The following is a 17,258-nucleotide window of genomic DNA, read 5'->3' on the forward strand; positions in this document are numbered from 1 at the left end:
TTTGTAAGTTTAAGAAAAGGGATAAAGCCCTTTTACACCTGTTAGTAGACAATTGGAAACCTATTCTTGCTTGATCAATGTTTAGGGTATAAATAAAGGGGCTATACTTCGGTATAGTCAGAGTAGTGATCAAGTCCACCTCACGAACTTCTGCAATGTCGAAACTTGTGCTTTTGTTGGGTAAGCTAGTTTTTAAACGAAGTATACATATTTGTACTATGCTAACTATACTTACATTTTACTCCTTTAGCTTTCTGCTGCATTCTAATAGCCCAGGTCCTTGCTCAGGATCCTTCTGGTCGCCAATTTTGCGATCGTTTATTCGCCGACTGTCTTCGTGAGCAGCCAACCGTGGGAATCAGGGATGACACGGTGGATCTATTTAATTCATATTGCGGACAGCATGATCGAAACTGGAGGAAACTAACCCGTTGTGAGCTGGTCAAAGCCTCATGTATATGTAAGGAAACTTCTATTTATTTTATCGGATTTTTCTTTAAGATTTTCATTCCTCAGTAACTATGGTACGTTGCGACAATGGATCCTGCAAAAATGTTGCCGATAGCCTGCGGTCCTAAGAAACTTTAATATTCTACTCTTGTGAGATTCAATAAATGTGTTGTCAGCAGAATTAATCAATGAGAGAAAATGTAGTCATTTATTTATTATATTTTTGGGGCTTGCTTAACTTTTTAAAATATTTTCACTATTATGAGTTTAATAGTTGAAGAAAGTACTCTTATGGCGATTAAGCATTAAGCATTTACGTCTTAGAATATCATAATATTTTGATAATATCTATAATATCACAATGATAATGTAAACTTCTCCTGGACTTAAAGTTCACTCTTCGCTCTGCGCATTTGGGTAAAATCGGCCATTGTCAAACAATCCTTTTTCCTAACACCATTTACTGCAAAAGGGAATAATGTCATTATGCTAAAGTACACCTACATATGTCTATATACATACGTTCACAAGCGATTACCAGCATATCGCAGAGATCCTGATCCTTCCAAATGTAAACGTCTTGCAACTTCTGCCTGCATCCATTGTTAACGACCTCCAACTTGTTGTAGCTATCGTTTAGCTTTAGAAGACATTGTGAACAGTGCTTTTCAATTTCCTGACAGTCAGGTGATAGTCCTTTAACAACAAAAAAACACAGGAGAAAATGGATCCAAAAAGGACTTGACTTAGGAGTGCCTGAAATCATTGCATCTGAATAGATTCATTTTGCAGACGTGCTTTATATAATATGAGCAACAAGGAAACGAATCTCACACTTACCAGACTTTCAAAAATCTGTATATATTGGAACCGGAAAAGAAAAATTATACCGCTGGTTATAATTAACTACATATAAGGCATCTCCACAGCTGTTACTGAAGTGCTTATTATGTGCTATAAATATCTGGCCAGAATTGGAGATTCACAATAATATGCTTACATATAATTTGCTCGTATCGATTTCAGTGTTAACTTTAACTTGAAAGATATTGACTTAAAAGATTCTTAAACGTGAATTTTATTCTATAACGCAAACAAGCTTAAATCACATTATTAGTAAACATTTCTGTTATTTTTTATTACCTTGCTATTTCTTTTAAATTTGTGATTTTTATGTTATCTCCTTGAAAATGTTGTCAATGGTAGTAGAAATATTTAAAAACACAGAATTTCCGATAAATTCATTTTATTGAAAATCAGTATTTGCTCTAAGAATATGAGAAACAAATAAATATAATCCAGTTCCGAAAGTGTGTGTCAATCATATGCATATTTGGTTATAATTGGCCAGGTTTTTTAGTACATTTGTTATCCTGGAGGTCTTGGAGTCACTTTGCGCATTTTGGCTAACTCGGCGATAACAACACAATTCATTGCCCTATTCGGAACTGAAAGTAACCAATTAAACATTTCAGAAACTGTATAAAGTTAATAAAAATATATTGGCCTACCTGAACAAGCTATCGCTTGAAGTTCGCAAAGATTCTGATCCGTCCAAACATAGCTGCCTCGAACCCTGTTTCTGCATCCTTTATTTATAAATTCCACCTTGTTGTAGGGATCATTAAGTGTTCGGATGCACTTCGAGCAAATATCTTTTATCTCCTTGCAGTCAGGCGATTGGCCATGGACTACCACGCATCCCAGGATCAGCAGGAAACAAAGAGGCAACTTCATCTTCAGATGACTTTGTGGTGATTTGCACTGTCATAAAATCGTGCTCAGAATGGGGCTTTATATACGATAGCTAACAAGGAAGCAAGGTTTTAAATGTCCCCAATTTATCGAACATAATGAATGTATTATAGCTAATACTCGTAGGGTAAAAAGGTATACTAGACTAGTTGAAAAGTATGTACCAGGTAGAATAAGGGATTTTTAAATTTTATATAGTCAATTTCTATCGGTATGCCTTGCCACGCCCACCAACGCCTCCAAATCAGCAAAAAAATTTGTGTCTTGATTTCATTTTTTATTTGTTTTGCCAACTTCTATTGATATACCAAGAACATTTTAAGATTTCTCCTTCGGACTCCCACTAACCGAGTAACGGGTATCTGATAGTCGAGGAATTCGACTATAGCGTTTTACCCTGATATTCATTAAATCTGAATAAAGAAACAGATATGGTCTTAATATCTGCGCTAAATTCAGAAGGGTTTTCAATAAATTCTATAGCGCTTTTTGGACAATTGCAAAAGACAGCTTTAAATTCATAATTTAGGGTATAAATACCCCGGGATCTTTCCAGTGTAATCAGTGTAGACCATAACAATATTTCAAGCGTTGCGCCATGTTAAAAATTTTACTGTCACTATGTAAGCTTTACCAAAAGTTATTTTGAAGTATTAGTAAATTTATTTCTTACAGCTTTTGTATGCTTTCTTATGGCTTACATACAAGCCAATCCTGAAGAAGCTAGCAGACGTCATAAACTCTGCATTCGCACCTTCGATAAATGTATCGAAAATGAAGCTAGATTGGGAAAACAAGACGATACTTCCAAGTTCTTTAACGACTATTGTCGCCGTTCTGATTCTGGCTGGTCAGATGTAAGCAGATGTGATCTTCTCCGTATAGCCTGTTTATGTGAGTGAACTTCTCCGAAAGCTAAAGGACCAAGCTAATATTTTTCTAATTACTCAGCTACTGTGCGCGATTGCGAAACACCGACTTGCAAGAATGTTGCCCACCGCATGCGTCTTTGGTAAACGTTTTAAGAGCACTGTGCAAAGGTTACGTAAATAAACTGAAACAAGCAATATTATATACCAAGATTTTGCTTTTTATTCTTATTATTCATTTCAAAGTAATATTTTAAGTTGTAGCTGACAATAAAAATGACACTTTACTTGGTTGTTGTTTCTGCAAAACTTTACATTACTTCACATTTTCCCATTTCTATATCGAAACAGTTTTCAAAAGTGTGAGAGTGAAAGTTTTGGCCTGTTTGTGGGCGAAAGAGTGGGCGTGCCTAAAAGTTTTTTGGCATATCGATTGCTTGGCAACATTAGTTAACTATTTTGGGCTGCGTCTATGTCTCTGGAATCTGCATGCCTGATCTCAGCTTTCTAGCTTTTATAGTTCCTGAGATCTCGACGTTAATACGGACAGACGGACGGACAGACGGACGGACAGACGGACGGACAGACGGACGGATAGACGGACGGACATGGCCAGATCGTCTCGTCTATTGATCCTGATTAAGAATATATGTATATGCTTTATGCCACATATTTTTCAACGAATCTAGTATACCCTTATACTCTAAGAGTAACGGGTAAAATAATAAGAAATGGAATTAGTGAATTAGCTTGCCATATTTTAATAGAGTTTCCAAGATTCAGAAATGCAGTTTATTTTTTGGGTTATAGACTTGACATAAGGACTTGGACAAATCCATTTGTTTCTTTATTTACGTTTAAAAAATAAACTTTAATTACTCTCAAGAGGAAAGTAAAATCAACGAATCCGTCTCATGCCAGTTATTCTAGCCACATTCTCGCAATCCAGTCGGGTTTCGTGATCTGCAATATATGAAATATTCTCAGAGTTCTATATATTATACTTTATAAATTTCTTACTTTCGCACGCAACAATTTGCATATCACAACGCCTTACATCCCGCCAAATCCAACGACCTCTTAGTTTTTCCCTACAATCACTATTAATGAATTCCAGGTTGTTAACAGGATCCACTAAGCGACGGGTACAAGGACGACAATGCTCGCGAATCCTGGTGCAATTTAAGCTCTGAGCCTTTACTGAGAGGCAGCAGAGAAAAATTGTTAAGAAAAAAACACACAGATGCCGCATTTTTATCACAACTGATAGCTGGAAAGGGAGAAAAGTCGTTTTATACGCAGGCGAACAGAGAAAAAACACTTGCATAATAATGAAATTCGAATTGGAGCAAGGATAGCCATATCACAATGTGGAGTACTGACATCATAATTCGTGTACAACAAAAGAACCACCTGATTAAAATAGAGCCAGTGAAAGGTGTTCCTTTTATTATGGCGAGGAATCTTGATTTGATTGCCCGTATAAATACAACCGCTCAGATGCTGTCACTTCAGTTTGGGAAGCTAAGAAATGTGGAAAATATTCTTGCTATTGGGTAAGAGTTTTATCTTGTCACCAATTGTTTTTTTTCTTACAACCCCTTTTTAGTTCTTTGTGTCCTGCACTTGACCCATATTGAAGCTCAATGGAGTCGAGAGTACTGCGAGAATATCTATAACGATTGTCAGCGATTTACTCCCAGAATAGGACGATTTGATGAGACGATAGACTCCTTTAATCGCCATTGTCGTCGGGAGCGCAGGGGAAGGTGGACTAGTGTATCTCGATGTGAAATGGAAAAGGCCACTTGCCTTTGTGAGTAACATTTTCAATTTTATTCTTATAAACCACTCACTTATTGATATTTCAGTGATTTTTCGGCGCTGTGATGATATGTCCTGCAACAACATAGCGGATGTCTTGGAATTGTAATCAAGTCGTTGTAGGAAGTGTTCTGTCTAAAAACAGAAGATATCAACAAAAGCTTAAGCAATATCAGTCTTGTAATAAACACATTGTTTCATCAAAAGTAAATAAAAACAAACAAAGCCAATTCAAGGTCCAACTCTATAAAACCAGTTAAAATATGATTTCATATTGAGTTATATAGAAGATGTCAATCATATTGGTGCTGCTCGGTAAGCTCCTTTACTATATGGTTTTAATATTATTTTGTGCTAATAATGCCTCGAAAGTTGTCAGTGTTTTTATAGGAAGTGAAGGCAACTATTTTGGAGATTTATTCAAATGCAATGACTTGTTGCTAAAGTGTCAGGAAACTGAAACCATAATGGGGAAATTCAATAAAATGACAAATGAGCTGAATCGAAACTGCAGTCGGGAAATTGGCCCCAAGTGGAGCAATATCACCCGTTGTGAATTGGCAGCTACAAAGTGTTTGTGTAAGAATATAACCAAGTAATTTATTCTAACAAGTATAATTTGTAAAATTGGCTGATTATAGTGAAGCAGATGAATGCAATGGACGCGAATTGTGAAAATATTGCCGATGTAATGCACCTTTAAAAAGCGTATTTACTATCTATTTAAAAAGTAATGGAAATGCTAAAGAATAAAACATTACTTATTTATTTAAATTTGAATTGCTTTAACTAGAAATGGTTCAAACTTTTAGATTACCTCCCCCAAATTCTCGGTGAGCAATACTTTTAAGTGGAATATATTTTCTAGCCTTTGGGGCATCTGCTGTCTTCTTGTTTACCTTCGCATAAATCTCACCCTCGACAGGAGGAAATATTTATGAGGTAATCATTTCTAATTATCATCGAGCGACAACAAAAGCTGAGTAAACTTCTACTGGAAAATCTAATCACATGCTGGAACGGCGGACAGAAATAATTACGCCAAGACCTCGGGGCAACAGGAGCAAAAAAGCAAAGACTCCCAACTAAAATAAAAATAAAAATAAAAATCAATTTCAGGGCATTTCCTGGCCACGTTGCACGTGCCACGTGCCAAAGGAACAACAATAACAACTCGAGTGGAGTTTCGCTGGCTGGGGGATTCCCCCATATACTCGTATATATGGTATGCTGATAGCACTCGAACCCAAAATTTCATTACCATTTTTGGGGTAGCATTTTGTGCCCTCTGGCAGAGAGTCAATTACAGCAAGGAAGCGCCCGATGATGTCGTCATCCTTCCCGGAATCCTTCTCCGAGTCCTCGAAGAGGAAACACTCCACATAGTTGCTTAATATTTATCTAGCGTCGGTAATCAGCCATCCCCGACATGTGTCCATGATCTCGATAGCAAACAAGACCAAAAGCAAACAGTAATCCCGGCAAACAAATCTGAGCAGACCAGGCAACCCAATGGGTTTTTAATAAACTCTCAGTTAATAATAAAATTTTCAGTGAATGTGATTATGATTACAATCGCAGTGATGACAAGATTCAGAGATACAGCCCCTCTTTTCCATCGCTGTCGCCGTCGCCGCCCCTCCCCAAACTTTTACTTCGTTAGGGTTTCGTTTGAGTTATTTCAGAATCAGAAACTGAGTGTGAAATTTGGCAGCTTGTTACAGTTTTCCACCGGATCGAGGAAGTAGGGAGCCTGCAACCATTGACCCTAATCATGTAGCAGCTTGTAAAATGCGAGCGTGAAAAGAAAATTGAAAAGTTAGTTCGACGCCGTGTTTCCCGTTCGCCCCCGAAAGCCCCCTCTACGCCAGTTCTGTTTCTGAAAGGCTGTTGATTTGGGAAATTCCTTAAACTTGTCCGAAAGTCGGGTTGTAAAAGCCAAAAGTTGTTGGAGGTATATATGCCAAGATTATGGCAAGTTTCCTTAAGTACGAAAATGAGGAAAGCTATTTGAGTTTGGCGAACTATGGCTGCAATGCGGTGTTCTTCGACTTTATTTTGAATAGGTTAGAAGTATTTGGATGCAGTGAGCTTTATTAGGAAAAGGATTATTCAAATATATTCCTATTAAGAACATCTGATATATTATATAAAAAACTCCAAAACGTCATATATCTAGATACTTAAATATTATATAATTAATGTTAAAAGAGTTAAAGTGTTAAAGCAAATAGGTGTTTCCTTTTGATCTACTAGTCGTATTTAAAAAATAACTCTCTTTCATGGTTATTCTTATCTTTCTGCATCAATTTAGCTTCTTCAACGCCTTCCTTACAACTTTAATTTCTTCCGAACAAAGGCCTTTAAGAGCACTAAAAAACACCTTCCGAGGGTAATCGACAGCACACTCCCCCAGACAAAGGCCAAACCACCCAAACCCACCCAGTGCAGGGAACCACCCCCTTTTATGGAGCGGCCCCCCGTTCCATAACTGCAAAACACCCCACAAAAAACCCCCCAATAGATGGGCACACGTTTCGTTGCAATCCCGATGAGGAAATGCTAATCCGCATGTAATATTCGAAAATGATATGAAAATGCCAAACCAAACAACCACCCACCGAAGCATCCCGACTCCAAAAATCCACAGATCCAAAAATCCAGAGTAAAGCAGCCAGGCTGAACGGAAGCAACATTACTCAATGTCAACATCAAAATTGCTTTGGAATTCATGCATTCATTTATTTCGCCTTCAACAAAAAGGCAAACTAACGCAGTATAGAAATTTTCATTTTCGGCTGAGTTTTAATTCGGGGGAATCGGAATCTCCGGGGTCCTTAAATAGCTGAACAGCCGGTTGGGAATGGGAATGGGAACTTTCATGCTGATTAAAAGTGGCAACTGTGTCTACGGGGTTGCGATGCTTTTTTTTGGGTTTCGGTTTAGGTTTCGTGTTGCAACCGTTTTCCACTTGCCACCGAGGGTTGCCCCAGACACAACACAAAGGGGGTGACTCATCCTGCTCCTGGCTGCACTTGTCCTTTGCTATTAAACAGAAAAATTTCGTCACAGACGGTGGCGTGAAATTTCGAAACGAATTCTCTAAACTCGCTCATTGTAATTTCTGTAATAAGCGAGTGCATGGGCATGAGGCATGTGGCCAGGAAGTTTGTTTTTGTTTAAAGTTATTAGAATTCAGTTGGTTGTTCCGCGGCTGGAATTTGTGGTAGGTGGTGGTGGGTGGTGGTGGGTGATGGGTGCTGGGTGGGTCTACGCAGCAGCTGGTGCTCCTGGGCCAGAATGCGACCAGTACTTGGCCGCAGTGTGGTCAATTTGAAGGACCCTTGTCTCGCCTCAGCACTTGTTTGCTTTTTGCTGATATGTTTGCGTGAGTGCCGGGGATTTTAATTCATTGGAAGGGCAAACAAATGCGCAAAAGTCAAGCGATTTGCGAGCACTCCATCCCATAGTAAAACGCTGTGATTTTAATGGCAAGTACAAATTGTTTTCTAATCAAAAAAAAAAAAAACTAACAACAGTCGGGTACATAGGAAAAAATTAAAGCATAATGTACAAATTGTTTTAAAATTATACTTACATTACTAAAAAAGTAAATTGGATTGGTTAGATGAATAAAAGCATTAGATACGTGTTTTTTCCACTAAAGTATACCATGTATAATGGAATGTTGTTTATGGCTATCTCGTTAAGTCAATGGTTTGTTTTAGATTGCAGACTAGTCTCGAGAAAATGTGCACATCAAAAATCGCATTATAGCGCTCCTTAAAATAAGTCGTTAAGTCTAAGTCTCGCCAACTTGATTCATGATTCATAAGTAATTGTTGCAATCTCAGTGCTGGCAAACAAAACAAATCCATAAAATGTAGCCGGCTAGACAGATAAATCGAGCAGAAAACCTCGATGAAGCCGGAGACGTGTTGGGAGCTGTTGACATGCCACGAACCTGAAAACAATTAACGTCCGATTTTGATATGTGTAGGAGAGAGCTAATCGAAAATCCCCATCGGCCAGACGGACAGACACCAGACAGCAAACATGGGACAGTCCAGGTAACAATGTGATATTTGCCAGTCGACTGAGCAGCAAGGAGTCCTGCTCCACAGGACAAGTGTATTTGGCGATAACAAAAGGTGTTGCACAAACAAGGTCCTCCGTAGTTGGGATTTATGTAAGAGGATGCACCCAGAAAAATATGCAAGTAGAAAGTAGTCTGAATAGATCGAGATACGGTTTCCTTATTTCCAAAAAGAAAACAGGGAAAAACAGGAGAAAGCATTCCTTAAAATTTACTCATAAAATATATTAAGCATTTCCTATCAAGTAAAAGTATATTCTTAAAAGTATGTAACAGGCAGAAGGAAGCGTTTCCGACCATATAAAGTATATATATTCTTGATCAGGATCAATAGCCGAGTCGATTTGGCCATGTCCGTCTGTCCGTCCGTCTGTCTGTCCGTCTGTCCGTCTGTCCGTCTGTCCGTCTGTCCGTCTGTCCGTCTGTCCGTATGAACGTCGAGATCTCAGGAACTACAAAAGCTAGAAAGTTGACATTAAGCATACAGACTCCAGGGACATAGACGCAGCGCAAGTTTGTCGAATCATGCTGCCACGCCCACTCTAACGCCCACAAACCGCCCAAAACTGCCACGCCCACACTTTTGAAAAATGTTTTGAAATTTTTTCATTTTTGTATTAGTCTTGTAAATTTTTATCGATTTGCAAAAAAACTTTTTGCCACGCCCACTCTAACGCCCACAAACCGCCCAAAGCTGCCACGCCCACACTTTTGAAAAATGTTTTGATATTTTTTCATTTTTATATTGGTCTTGTAAATTTCTATATTTATTGCATAGCTCATTTTTAGACTTCTTATTTGTTCATATATTTTTTTTTTTTTTTTTATTGCATAGCTCATAGACTCTGATTTGTTCATAAAATATATTATTGCATAGCTTATTTCTTATTGCATAGCTTATAGACTCTGATTGATTTATAAAATCACAGCTGAATCAAAATTATTTTCCAGTGTTCAAATAAAACTCCCATAGGAGCCGCGTGGGAGCGAGGATTGTGCTCATTAAACGTCAATTTCTAGTCGCCGCCTCACATCAAACGCTGGCGAAAAGGACATCGCATACATCCCGCTGAGCGCGTGTCCTTTGAATTAGAAGCGATCCCAAGTCCATAATGCGGTCGAGCTGACCGACCGTTGTATCCGTACATATATACCCGTAGTACTTATATGTATGTCCTTAGTTCATCTGGCGCGCCTGAGTTATGCGACCATTGTTCCCATCGCCTTTCGGCCAGTGAGTTATTATCCCTTTCGCATATGTTGCGGCGCGGCATTGTCCTTCGGCTGCCTCGCCACGAATCCTTTCAAATGTCTGTTGCTCGGACACGCCTTGGAAATTGGGCGTTTTGCAGTTAAACGTCGTGGCTGCAAAATTTTTGGGGCGTGTTCGCTTCATAAATTGATTTCTGGTTCTGTAGAAATTTGGTTTCCTTTATTTTTGGGTTTTTGTAGATTTTCTTTGCCTCGAATTTCATAATTATCGGGGCGTGTGCGAGCACTCAGGATACATATATTCCTTTTGCCCGTATCCTGCACTTGTTCAACTTGTTCGAGGAGATACAAAAATCAATTTACTGCTTCGCCCTCCTCATCGATTGCCCTGTTTCCTGGCTGTTCTGTTTTTGGTTTTATTTTTATTTTTTGTGTATTTTTGGGCTGCGGTCAATGTTCTCGGCCAGGCCAGCAGTAGTGGTCAACCAAGTGTTGGACAGCATTATAAATATTTGAGCTTGCCCTTGCAGCTTACGGAAAACGAATGTCCGGAGCGGAGAAATTACTGCTGCAGTGCGTTGAATTGTTAAGGAATCTCGAGTGCTGAGCTTTGGCTCCTTTGCGGGTCGGTTGTTGATTTTATTTGCAACCATAAATCGTTGTAATGAAAAACTTGTTCAGACGCAGATTAAAGTTCTTCGGGCACTTCATAGAAACTTTATATTTATTGTGATAAGCTGACCCAGTTCTGGATTCATATCTTGATACAAATTGGTTGCAACATTTCATGAAAGTCAAACTTTCTGGGCTGCTTCAGATTACCACAATTAAATGGCAACCTAATATTGGGCAATTCTGTTCCACTTAAAAGTTTAAGCTCCCTTTTGTTCCGAAATGGCTGCAAGTTCAAATCTCGATTAGCCGAAATATCCTGCGGAGGCATGTCCTATCATTATATATCAACTCCGAAAGGGCTCTGCATCTATGAAAATTACACATTTGCCAACTGCTAATTGCAAGTCATAAATTAAACCCTCACCCGGCTCTCGAAAAGGACCAGAACGCTCGCAGGACTCTGGTCACTGGAGACAGGACACTGGGCGGTGATCCTTTCGGGCCCAGCACACAGATGCGAAACTGAACTGAAGTGCGGGGTTGTCAAAAACTTTAGATTGCATTAAAACTGCTCATAGGCCGGCGGCATAGTTGTGCGGCCTTCACTCGCAAAAATATGTTATTCGATTTATGGTAATTGATGATGATATCTATTCTATATTTAAGATAGAGTTTTAGGATTCACCTGAAAATGTTATACATAAATATGTATATTCATTTGTCAGTTAGTTCAACATTTAGTTGTGATAACCAACCAAAATATTAATACTAATAATTTCAAACTATAATATATTTGATCATAAATAAAAAATTTCCAGCAAGGATTATTATTTTTAAAATTAAGTATTGATTTCTTATTAATATTGGATTGAGTTTGTCCTTATTTTATTATTTATTATGTCAGTTCTGAGTGAGGGATCTCCGCCTACAAGGCGTTTAAAAATGTTTCAGAAAATCGTAAAATATCATAGGTAATCTTTGGTCAATTTATTATTAACCTTGATGGATTTTCTTATAGTGCCGGTTGGCTATCCTGTTTAATATGCGTCCTGCAGCTAGTTGTAGACATCCGCACGCATTGCGATGCCGTGGCCAAAGCTTCAAAATATTAATTATGACAGATCTCCGGAACAGGCTCGCACACACATATGTACTGTGGAGCATGGCGCCTGGCGAATGCCGTTGGCGAAATTTGCATTTATATTAAAAACAAACAGCAAGGAGTCCGGGAATCTCGGCCAGCAGCCAGCATCCAGCAGCCAGAAACCAGAAGCCAGAATCCGGGAACACGATGACAGCGCCAGCGACTTGCGGCGTAATCAAAGACACGTCACCAACAGGCCATGGACCAATTTGCAATCAACCGACACGCCCCACCACCCACCGACTGCCAACCGCCCAACGCCCACCGCCCATCAGGCAACCACCCCCGCAGTCAGAGCCACCCACCGCAAAACTATTGCACTAAACCAAAACTGATTTCGTGGTCCGGACTTTAATTACATCTCATATATCAGAGAAGCGCAAACTTGTCGTGCGGAAGGGAAGTGAAGCGGGGATCGCATAAAAATGATTTCGTTTTGATTGCAATAACTCCCCCAATTTTCTTGGCTAATCCCCCACTCCCCACCCCGCATCACGCGCTGCCCCACCCACACCCTTTGTTTGAGATGTGGCAAGTGCACTACTTGAGGGTTGTTCTACCCCAAAGTCGCCGCACAACACAAGTGTTGCCAATTGTTTGTAGCTATTTGGTCGGCGACAGCCTCCCAGAAATTGGCATCACAACCCCCAAAAATTATTAGATTTTATTGCATGTAGGAAAATGAAAATGGAAAATTTTTCATCACTCCTCGAGGAGCGGAGGGAAAAGTTGTACGTAAGCGATTTATTGGAGAGCGTGACTGTCACTGTCCTGCGGCTGTTTTTAATATTTCCAAGTGGCTTTTGTGGCAAATTTTACGATTGTATTATGTAGTGTTCTGTGCATTGGCATGGACCGGCTGGCGAAACCATCTGAACCCTCGAAAGGGTTAAAGTTCGGGTGGCTCCACAAAATGCAACGAGCCGTGAATATTTTGTCGAAATAAAAATTAGTTTGGGGATTTGCATTTGAATGGTATGCGGCGGGGTGGGGTATGCACAGCTCCACAGTTGGAAAGTTGGCAAATGAAAGTTGGCTGCGGGTCCTGTCAACATTTTCGGTGTATATAAATCTGTTTGCCATTTGCATATGTAATAAGTGCGAGGACATTCCACTGATGGGGTACGCAGCATGATAATCAGGAAAAGGACCTCCTCCGCAAAAAACAGAGAATATCAAACGAATTATGGTATGCTAACATGAATGCAAATGAACATGAGCACTTTTGGAATATTGTGGCAAAGTGAGTGGTATTATTATTGTGGCTGATATGAGATTGGATAGCTAGATTGTGATTATTTATGCTGCAGTCTGAAAATATCATAAACTATATACCTGTCTTCACTAAACGCATCCCATTAATTAGGCTGTATCAGAATTGTTTTAAATGGGCTTAAACTATCAGAATAGTTTTAAGCAAATATCATTTTTCAATAATTCTGAGGTAAGCCAAAAGAAAGTCTGTATTTTTATTGTATCCTGATACTTACTGGGAAAACTATGGAATATTTCCAGGTATTAAACATCTAAGGGTGACTTATGAGAGTGACTGTGTGGTCAGCTCAAGTGGAGATACGTATCTCGTATTTGCATCATATCTCACGGCTCCTTCACGTACTTAAAGATACCATCTAAAGCTGCTAAGTAGAAGGGCAAACTAAGAGCCGGCACTTGAGGTAACTAGATCAGTCATCGACAGTTGTTCAACCAGAGAATCGTTCTGCATTCTCTCGTATTTAATTATGGGGAATTTCTACTATTTTCAGGCACCTACTTTAAAGACCATTCAGCGCACGCCCTTGTTAGCATACAAATGCGAACCTACCGAACCTAAATCCCCTCAAATGGACAAGACTTGCTATAATTTCCATTGAGGTTCATGTTCAGGCTCGGCATCAGGCATCTCAGGTTTGTTCGGGGCAGGAACAGCTTGCTTTTGTCTACGAGAGCCGTCTGGCATTGGGTTACACAACTCCGAAAACTCAAACAGATGCCAGTCCGAGTTTCGTAGACCGAGGATGGGGCATTTAGCGCATCCTAACAACTGCTACATGACACCATATTATTAAATTAAATGCAGACACGCGTCCGGGCCACCAAAATCGTATGTTTCTCTATGGTATGGCCTTTGGACTTGGAGGAACAGATGGAGCCGGCCAACTACATGGTCAGTATTCGTGGCCAAGTCGCAGCTTCTCCTTCAGCTTGTTTAACTAACAAGCCACATCGCGGTTCCAGGAAAGGCAATCAATAGATCCGTATACCGAGATAATGAAAACGACTCGAATGAACGATTTTTAATTATACTTCTGATGGCCCGTTGGCCTGGTAGCGATTGAGATCTGGTCACATATCATGTAACGTTAGAAAAATCTCTGGCTTTCAATAGGGGAATACGCATCTGCGGGATTAACTTTCTTCTTGGGATGCATAATTTCATAATTCAAATGGAATATATGAAGGTAAAAAGTCACCTGCGCACTGCTTGGGTTCAATAAAACACTCAACAAAAAGTTTGACTGGTACTCCAGTTAAGTGTGTAGATTTGTATGCATTACTTAAAGTGAAAAGTAAGTAAGAAAGGCTAAATACTCAATCGATTAATGAATAGTATAATGTAGGATTAATGAAAATAAATGCATAAGAATTCTAGAGATAAATATATATAATATATAAATATATATAATATAATGTTTAGTAACATATATATTTTCATCTTTTCTTAAGGGGTAACAAAAGTTCGATTTTACTACTTTAAAGAGCAACTGCTGTGAAGTTACTCACTTAGATCCACATTTTCTCTGAGTGTACAATCGCGACCTGTGCCGGATGGCCCTTGTCCCGATGATCATTGATCAATGATCGTGCCTCCTGCCGTCTGGCTACCTGCGGCACTCAGGGCCACTTAGTGATTTTGGCCGTTGTTTGTTGACCAGGCCAAACAGCTGCCACTACTTTTTTTGGGTCCAGACGACTCCACAAAATTGATGACGACAGGTTGCCAGGGCCAAAGTAGAAATGGAAAAAGGAGGAATGGAACGATCGCAGAGGGCTGATCCCTCGGAACACGGATTGGGATTGGAGAAGTCAGGATCGTCTGCTGATCTGACGTTAATCGACTAAATTGTAGCAGCTGAACTGTCAGTTTAGTTAAGTGGGCTGTGCCTCACTGCGAAGGATGCTTTTGGCTTGATGTATTGCTGGCCAACATATCGATGACGAGTTGGCGATAAAGTCCTTCCTGCCCAGACTAGATATATATTCCCTGGCTCGTCTGCTCTCATTAGGTCCTTGATTAATGATAGTTCTGCTCTCGTTTGGGGCTTTATTGTCGCGCCTCTTGGCCAACGAAATTTTATTGCCTTCAATTTCGCAGTATCTATAGTGTCGCCGTCTTCATCGTCGCCCCAACTTCATCATCAGATTCTCGCTCGTTTCGGTTTCTTGTTCCTCGTCGCGTAATTAGTCTCGTTTGTTGTCATAAATTTTCAGTACATTTTGTTGAAAAGTCGCATTTAATTGCACTGATTTACAGTTTTGTGTTTTTGCAGCTTGGCCGGTTGGCCGGGTTTTTGGTTTGGGTTTTGGTTAGGTGTTTTACCACTTGCCTCACATAATTACGTGCAAAATTAATGATGCTTGTGCTGGGCTATGTGTAGCACTTTAACCAGTGGAAGACAAGTATTTCGGCTTTAGTTTTTATGATGCTTCCTTTTTTGGGTCTGTTTTGCAGCCTTTCAAGCAGATCGTTAGCCAAATTTAATGAATTCAGCAGGTGCAATTTGATAATTCCATGTGAGAAGGATGTTGTCTGACTGCGATCCTGCGGTTAGAATGTGTAATGATGCTGAGAATGAAAGCATAGCTGCAAGTTGCACCTTGCATTGATGGATGTTGACTCCACTTGACCGAAAATTATCGTTAGATACAATTTGTGGTCCACAAACTGGACTTGAAATGCGAGGCTTTGGTAGCCTAATTTATTTGGATTGCACAGCCAAATTAAGGAATTCATTTCCGTAAAGTTATTTGATAGAAACCTTGGACTTTGTGCTTCATTCGTATTTCCTCTTAATTTCCTTATTGAATGTGTCCAGCGAAAGATGCCTTTTACTGCAAATTATTTTATGAAACGGCGAAAAGCAATTAGTTTCCTTTGACTAATAATTAATAAGTGAAGAGTGCGGCCACTTCAAACTTTCTTTTACATTTGTGCATCGGCAACAGAGCTTATTTTTAATATTGAAGAATATTTCTTTTAAAACGAATGACCACAAATTAGACTCTATTAAATTTCTTCTCTGCATTAAGCACTCATTCAATATAGCTGATGACTCCGGTTATCATAGATCTAAAACAAAGAAATGAACGGAAGGTTATTACATCAAAGAAGCATTCTAAGCCCAAATTCGACTACTCATCGAGGGCCTCCCCGTCTGCAGAATAATTGAAACTCATCAAGTTTTATTTGGCTGTCGGAAGGTGGCGGCTTAGCCATCATTAATGCCCTTATCACGTACTTCAGGGCGACAGAAGCGACACCCCACAGCAAACCCCCCTCCATTACATATCCAATCCGAATGAATCCATTGAATCCTTGGCACTGTTCGGGGGAACGGGGAACACCTTACCCCAAGGATTTGTCTTAAAATTGCCACCCTTGATTACTTGTAAGCTTCCCGGGTCATCCCCCAGAAAAAGTTCAGCCTGCTTGACTTTGCAATTTGGAAGTGCAGCGACTCCCACTTTCGCCCCCTCGTGCCAAGGACACCCCAGTGGGCTGACCATTGATTAAATTGATGATGTTTGATGACTCCTGAAGTCGATTTCATCGTAGATTTCGCCGCTAACTACATGGATGGACGGTGGAAATGGGGACCACATATGGTGAGCCACCCCCCGCTCATTACGCTGCATTCGACATGCATCAGGAAGTCTTCAAGTCAGATTTTGGAAGCGGATCTCTGGCAGGGCTACTGTTTGTGGGGCTAGTTCTGCACACTAAGAAAAATATATTAGGCTAATTACTTAAAAAATTTAAAACATAGTTATAGATTGTGAGTGTCTATGATTACTTATGCATAAATGATTATTTATAATGCTATAACACTCTAATTAATTTATTGGTACAAAGTGTAAATACATATTCGGTTATCATTAGTAATTCAGCACTTTGTCATATATCGGAATGATGTATGACATTTAATACAACTTTTAACACAATCACTTATGTTCATAATTAATTGTTGCTTTCCTAATGCTGCCATCATTTTTATGTACATTTTTTATGTGT

The 17,258-nt window shown here is 39.5% G+C and overlaps 6 protein-coding genes across 6 annotated transcripts; 4 read left to right on the forward strand and 2 right to left on the reverse strand.

Annotated features, from left to right (window-relative positions):
* Positions 1–137: 137 nt before the first annotated feature.
* LOC120449785 lies at positions 138–578 on the forward strand. The gene is made up of 3 exons (XM_039632426.2): positions 138–180; positions 251–460; positions 517–578. The coding sequence occupies exons 1-3, from the start codon at positions 156–158 to the stop codon at positions 576–578; spliced, it is 297 nt and encodes a 98-aa protein (XP_039488360.2). The 5' UTR covers positions 138–155.
* Positions 579–1,818: 1,240 nt separating this feature from the next.
* On the reverse strand, positions 1,819–2,290 carry LOC120449567. The gene is made up of 2 exons (XM_039632120.2): positions 1,962–2,290; positions 1,819–1,898 (listed from the first exon to the last, which is right to left on the reverse strand). The coding sequence occupies exons 1-2, from the start codon at positions 2,185–2,187 to the stop codon at positions 1,819–1,821; spliced, it is 306 nt and encodes a 101-aa protein (XP_039488054.2). The 5' UTR covers positions 2,188–2,290.
* Positions 2,291–2,712: 422 nt separating this feature from the next.
* On the forward strand, positions 2,713–3,238 carry LOC120449564. The gene is made up of 3 exons (XM_039632116.1): positions 2,713–2,828; positions 2,881–3,099; positions 3,157–3,238. The coding sequence occupies exons 1-3, from the start codon at positions 2,804–2,806 to the stop codon at positions 3,219–3,221; spliced, it is 309 nt and encodes a 102-aa protein (XP_039488050.1). The 5' UTR covers positions 2,713–2,803; the 3' UTR covers positions 3,222–3,238.
* Positions 3,239–3,972: 734 nt separating this feature from the next.
* LOC120449244 lies at positions 3,973–6,445 on the reverse strand. The gene is made up of 3 exons (XM_039631620.2): positions 6,160–6,445; positions 4,095–4,344; positions 3,973–4,037 (listed from the first exon to the last, which is right to left on the reverse strand). Exons 1-3 carry the CDS (start codon positions 6,160–6,162, stop codon positions 3,973–3,975), a joined length of 318 nt encoding a protein of 105 aa, XP_039487554.1. The 5' UTR covers positions 6,163–6,445.
* On the forward strand, positions 4,606–5,007 carry LOC120449245. The gene is made up of 3 exons (XM_039631621.1): positions 4,606–4,630; positions 4,684–4,890; positions 4,946–5,007. The coding sequence occupies exons 1-3, from the start codon at positions 4,606–4,608 to the stop codon at positions 5,005–5,007; spliced, it is 294 nt and encodes a 97-aa protein (XP_039487555.1).
* LOC120449247 lies at positions 5,189–5,601 on the forward strand. The gene is made up of 3 exons (XM_039631622.1): positions 5,189–5,213; positions 5,271–5,477; positions 5,540–5,601. The coding sequence occupies exons 1-3, from the start codon at positions 5,189–5,191 to the stop codon at positions 5,599–5,601; spliced, it is 294 nt and encodes a 97-aa protein (XP_039487556.1).
* Positions 6,446–17,258: the final 10,813 nt, after the last annotated feature.

This window comes from Drosophila santomea, chromosome 3L (genome assembly GCF_016746245.2).
Source record: "Drosophila santomea strain STO CAGO 1482 chromosome 3L, Prin_Dsan_1.1, whole genome shotgun sequence".
In the NCBI taxonomy this organism is placed as follows: Eukaryota; Metazoa; Arthropoda; class Insecta; order Diptera; family Drosophilidae; genus Drosophila; species Drosophila santomea.

What these genes read in the sequence shown, in the direction of transcription:
- LOC120449785 (XM_039632426.2), top strand. Translation starts at nt 156, where the DNA reads ATGTCGAAACTTGTGCTTTTGTTGG. An exon ending in GAAACTTGTGCTTTTGTTGG is followed by an intron (nt 181 to 250) that starts GTAAGCTAGTTT and finishes TTACTCCTTTAG; the next exon opens with CTTTCTGCTGCATTCTAATA. An exon ending in GGTCAAAGCCTCATGTATAT is followed by an intron (nt 461 to 516) that starts GTAAGGAAACTT and finishes TTCATTCCTCAG; the next exon opens with TAACTATGGTACGTTGCGAC.
- LOC120449567 (XM_039632120.2), bottom strand. Translation starts at nt 2,187, where the DNA reads ATGAAGTTGCCTCTTTGTTTCCTGCTGATCCTGGGATGCGTGGTAGTC. An exon ending in TCAAGCGATAGCTTGTTCAG is followed by an intron (nt 1,899 to 1,961) that starts GTAGGCCAATAT and finishes GGTTACTTTCAG; the next exon opens with TTCCGAATAGGGCAATGAAT.
- LOC120449564 (XM_039632116.1), top strand. Translation starts at nt 2,804, where the DNA reads ATGTTAAAAATTTTACTGTCACTAT. An exon ending in AAAAATTTTACTGTCACTAT is followed by an intron (nt 2,829 to 2,880) that starts GTAAGCTTTACC and finishes TATTTCTTACAG; the next exon opens with CTTTTGTATGCTTTCTTATG. An exon ending in TCTCCGTATAGCCTGTTTAT is followed by an intron (nt 3,100 to 3,156) that starts GTGAGTGAACTT and finishes CTAATTACTCAG; the next exon opens with CTACTGTGCGCGATTGCGAA.
- LOC120449245 (XM_039631621.1), top strand. Translation starts at nt 4,606, where the DNA reads ATGTGGAAAATATTCTTGCTATTGG. An exon ending in GAAAATATTCTTGCTATTGG is followed by an intron (nt 4,631 to 4,683) that starts GTAAGAGTTTTA and finishes ACCCCTTTTTAG; the next exon opens with TTCTTTGTGTCCTGCACTTG. An exon ending in GGAAAAGGCCACTTGCCTTT is followed by an intron (nt 4,891 to 4,945) that starts GTGAGTAACATT and finishes TTGATATTTCAG; the next exon opens with TGATTTTTCGGCGCTGTGAT.
- LOC120449247 (XM_039631622.1), top strand. Translation starts at nt 5,189, where the DNA reads ATGTCAATCATATTGGTGCTGCTCG. An exon ending in AATCATATTGGTGCTGCTCG is followed by an intron (nt 5,214 to 5,270) that starts GTAAGCTCCTTT and finishes ATGCCTCGAAAG; the next exon opens with TTGTCAGTGTTTTTATAGGA. An exon ending in GGCAGCTACAAAGTGTTTGT is followed by an intron (nt 5,478 to 5,539) that starts GTAAGAATATAA and finishes GGCTGATTATAG; the next exon opens with TGAAGCAGATGAATGCAATG.
- LOC120449244 (XM_039631620.2), bottom strand. An exon ending in GCAAATTGTTGCGTGCGAAA is followed by an intron (nt 4,038 to 4,094) that starts GTAAGAAATTTA and finishes CATATATTGCAG; the next exon opens with ATCACGAAACCCGACTGGAT.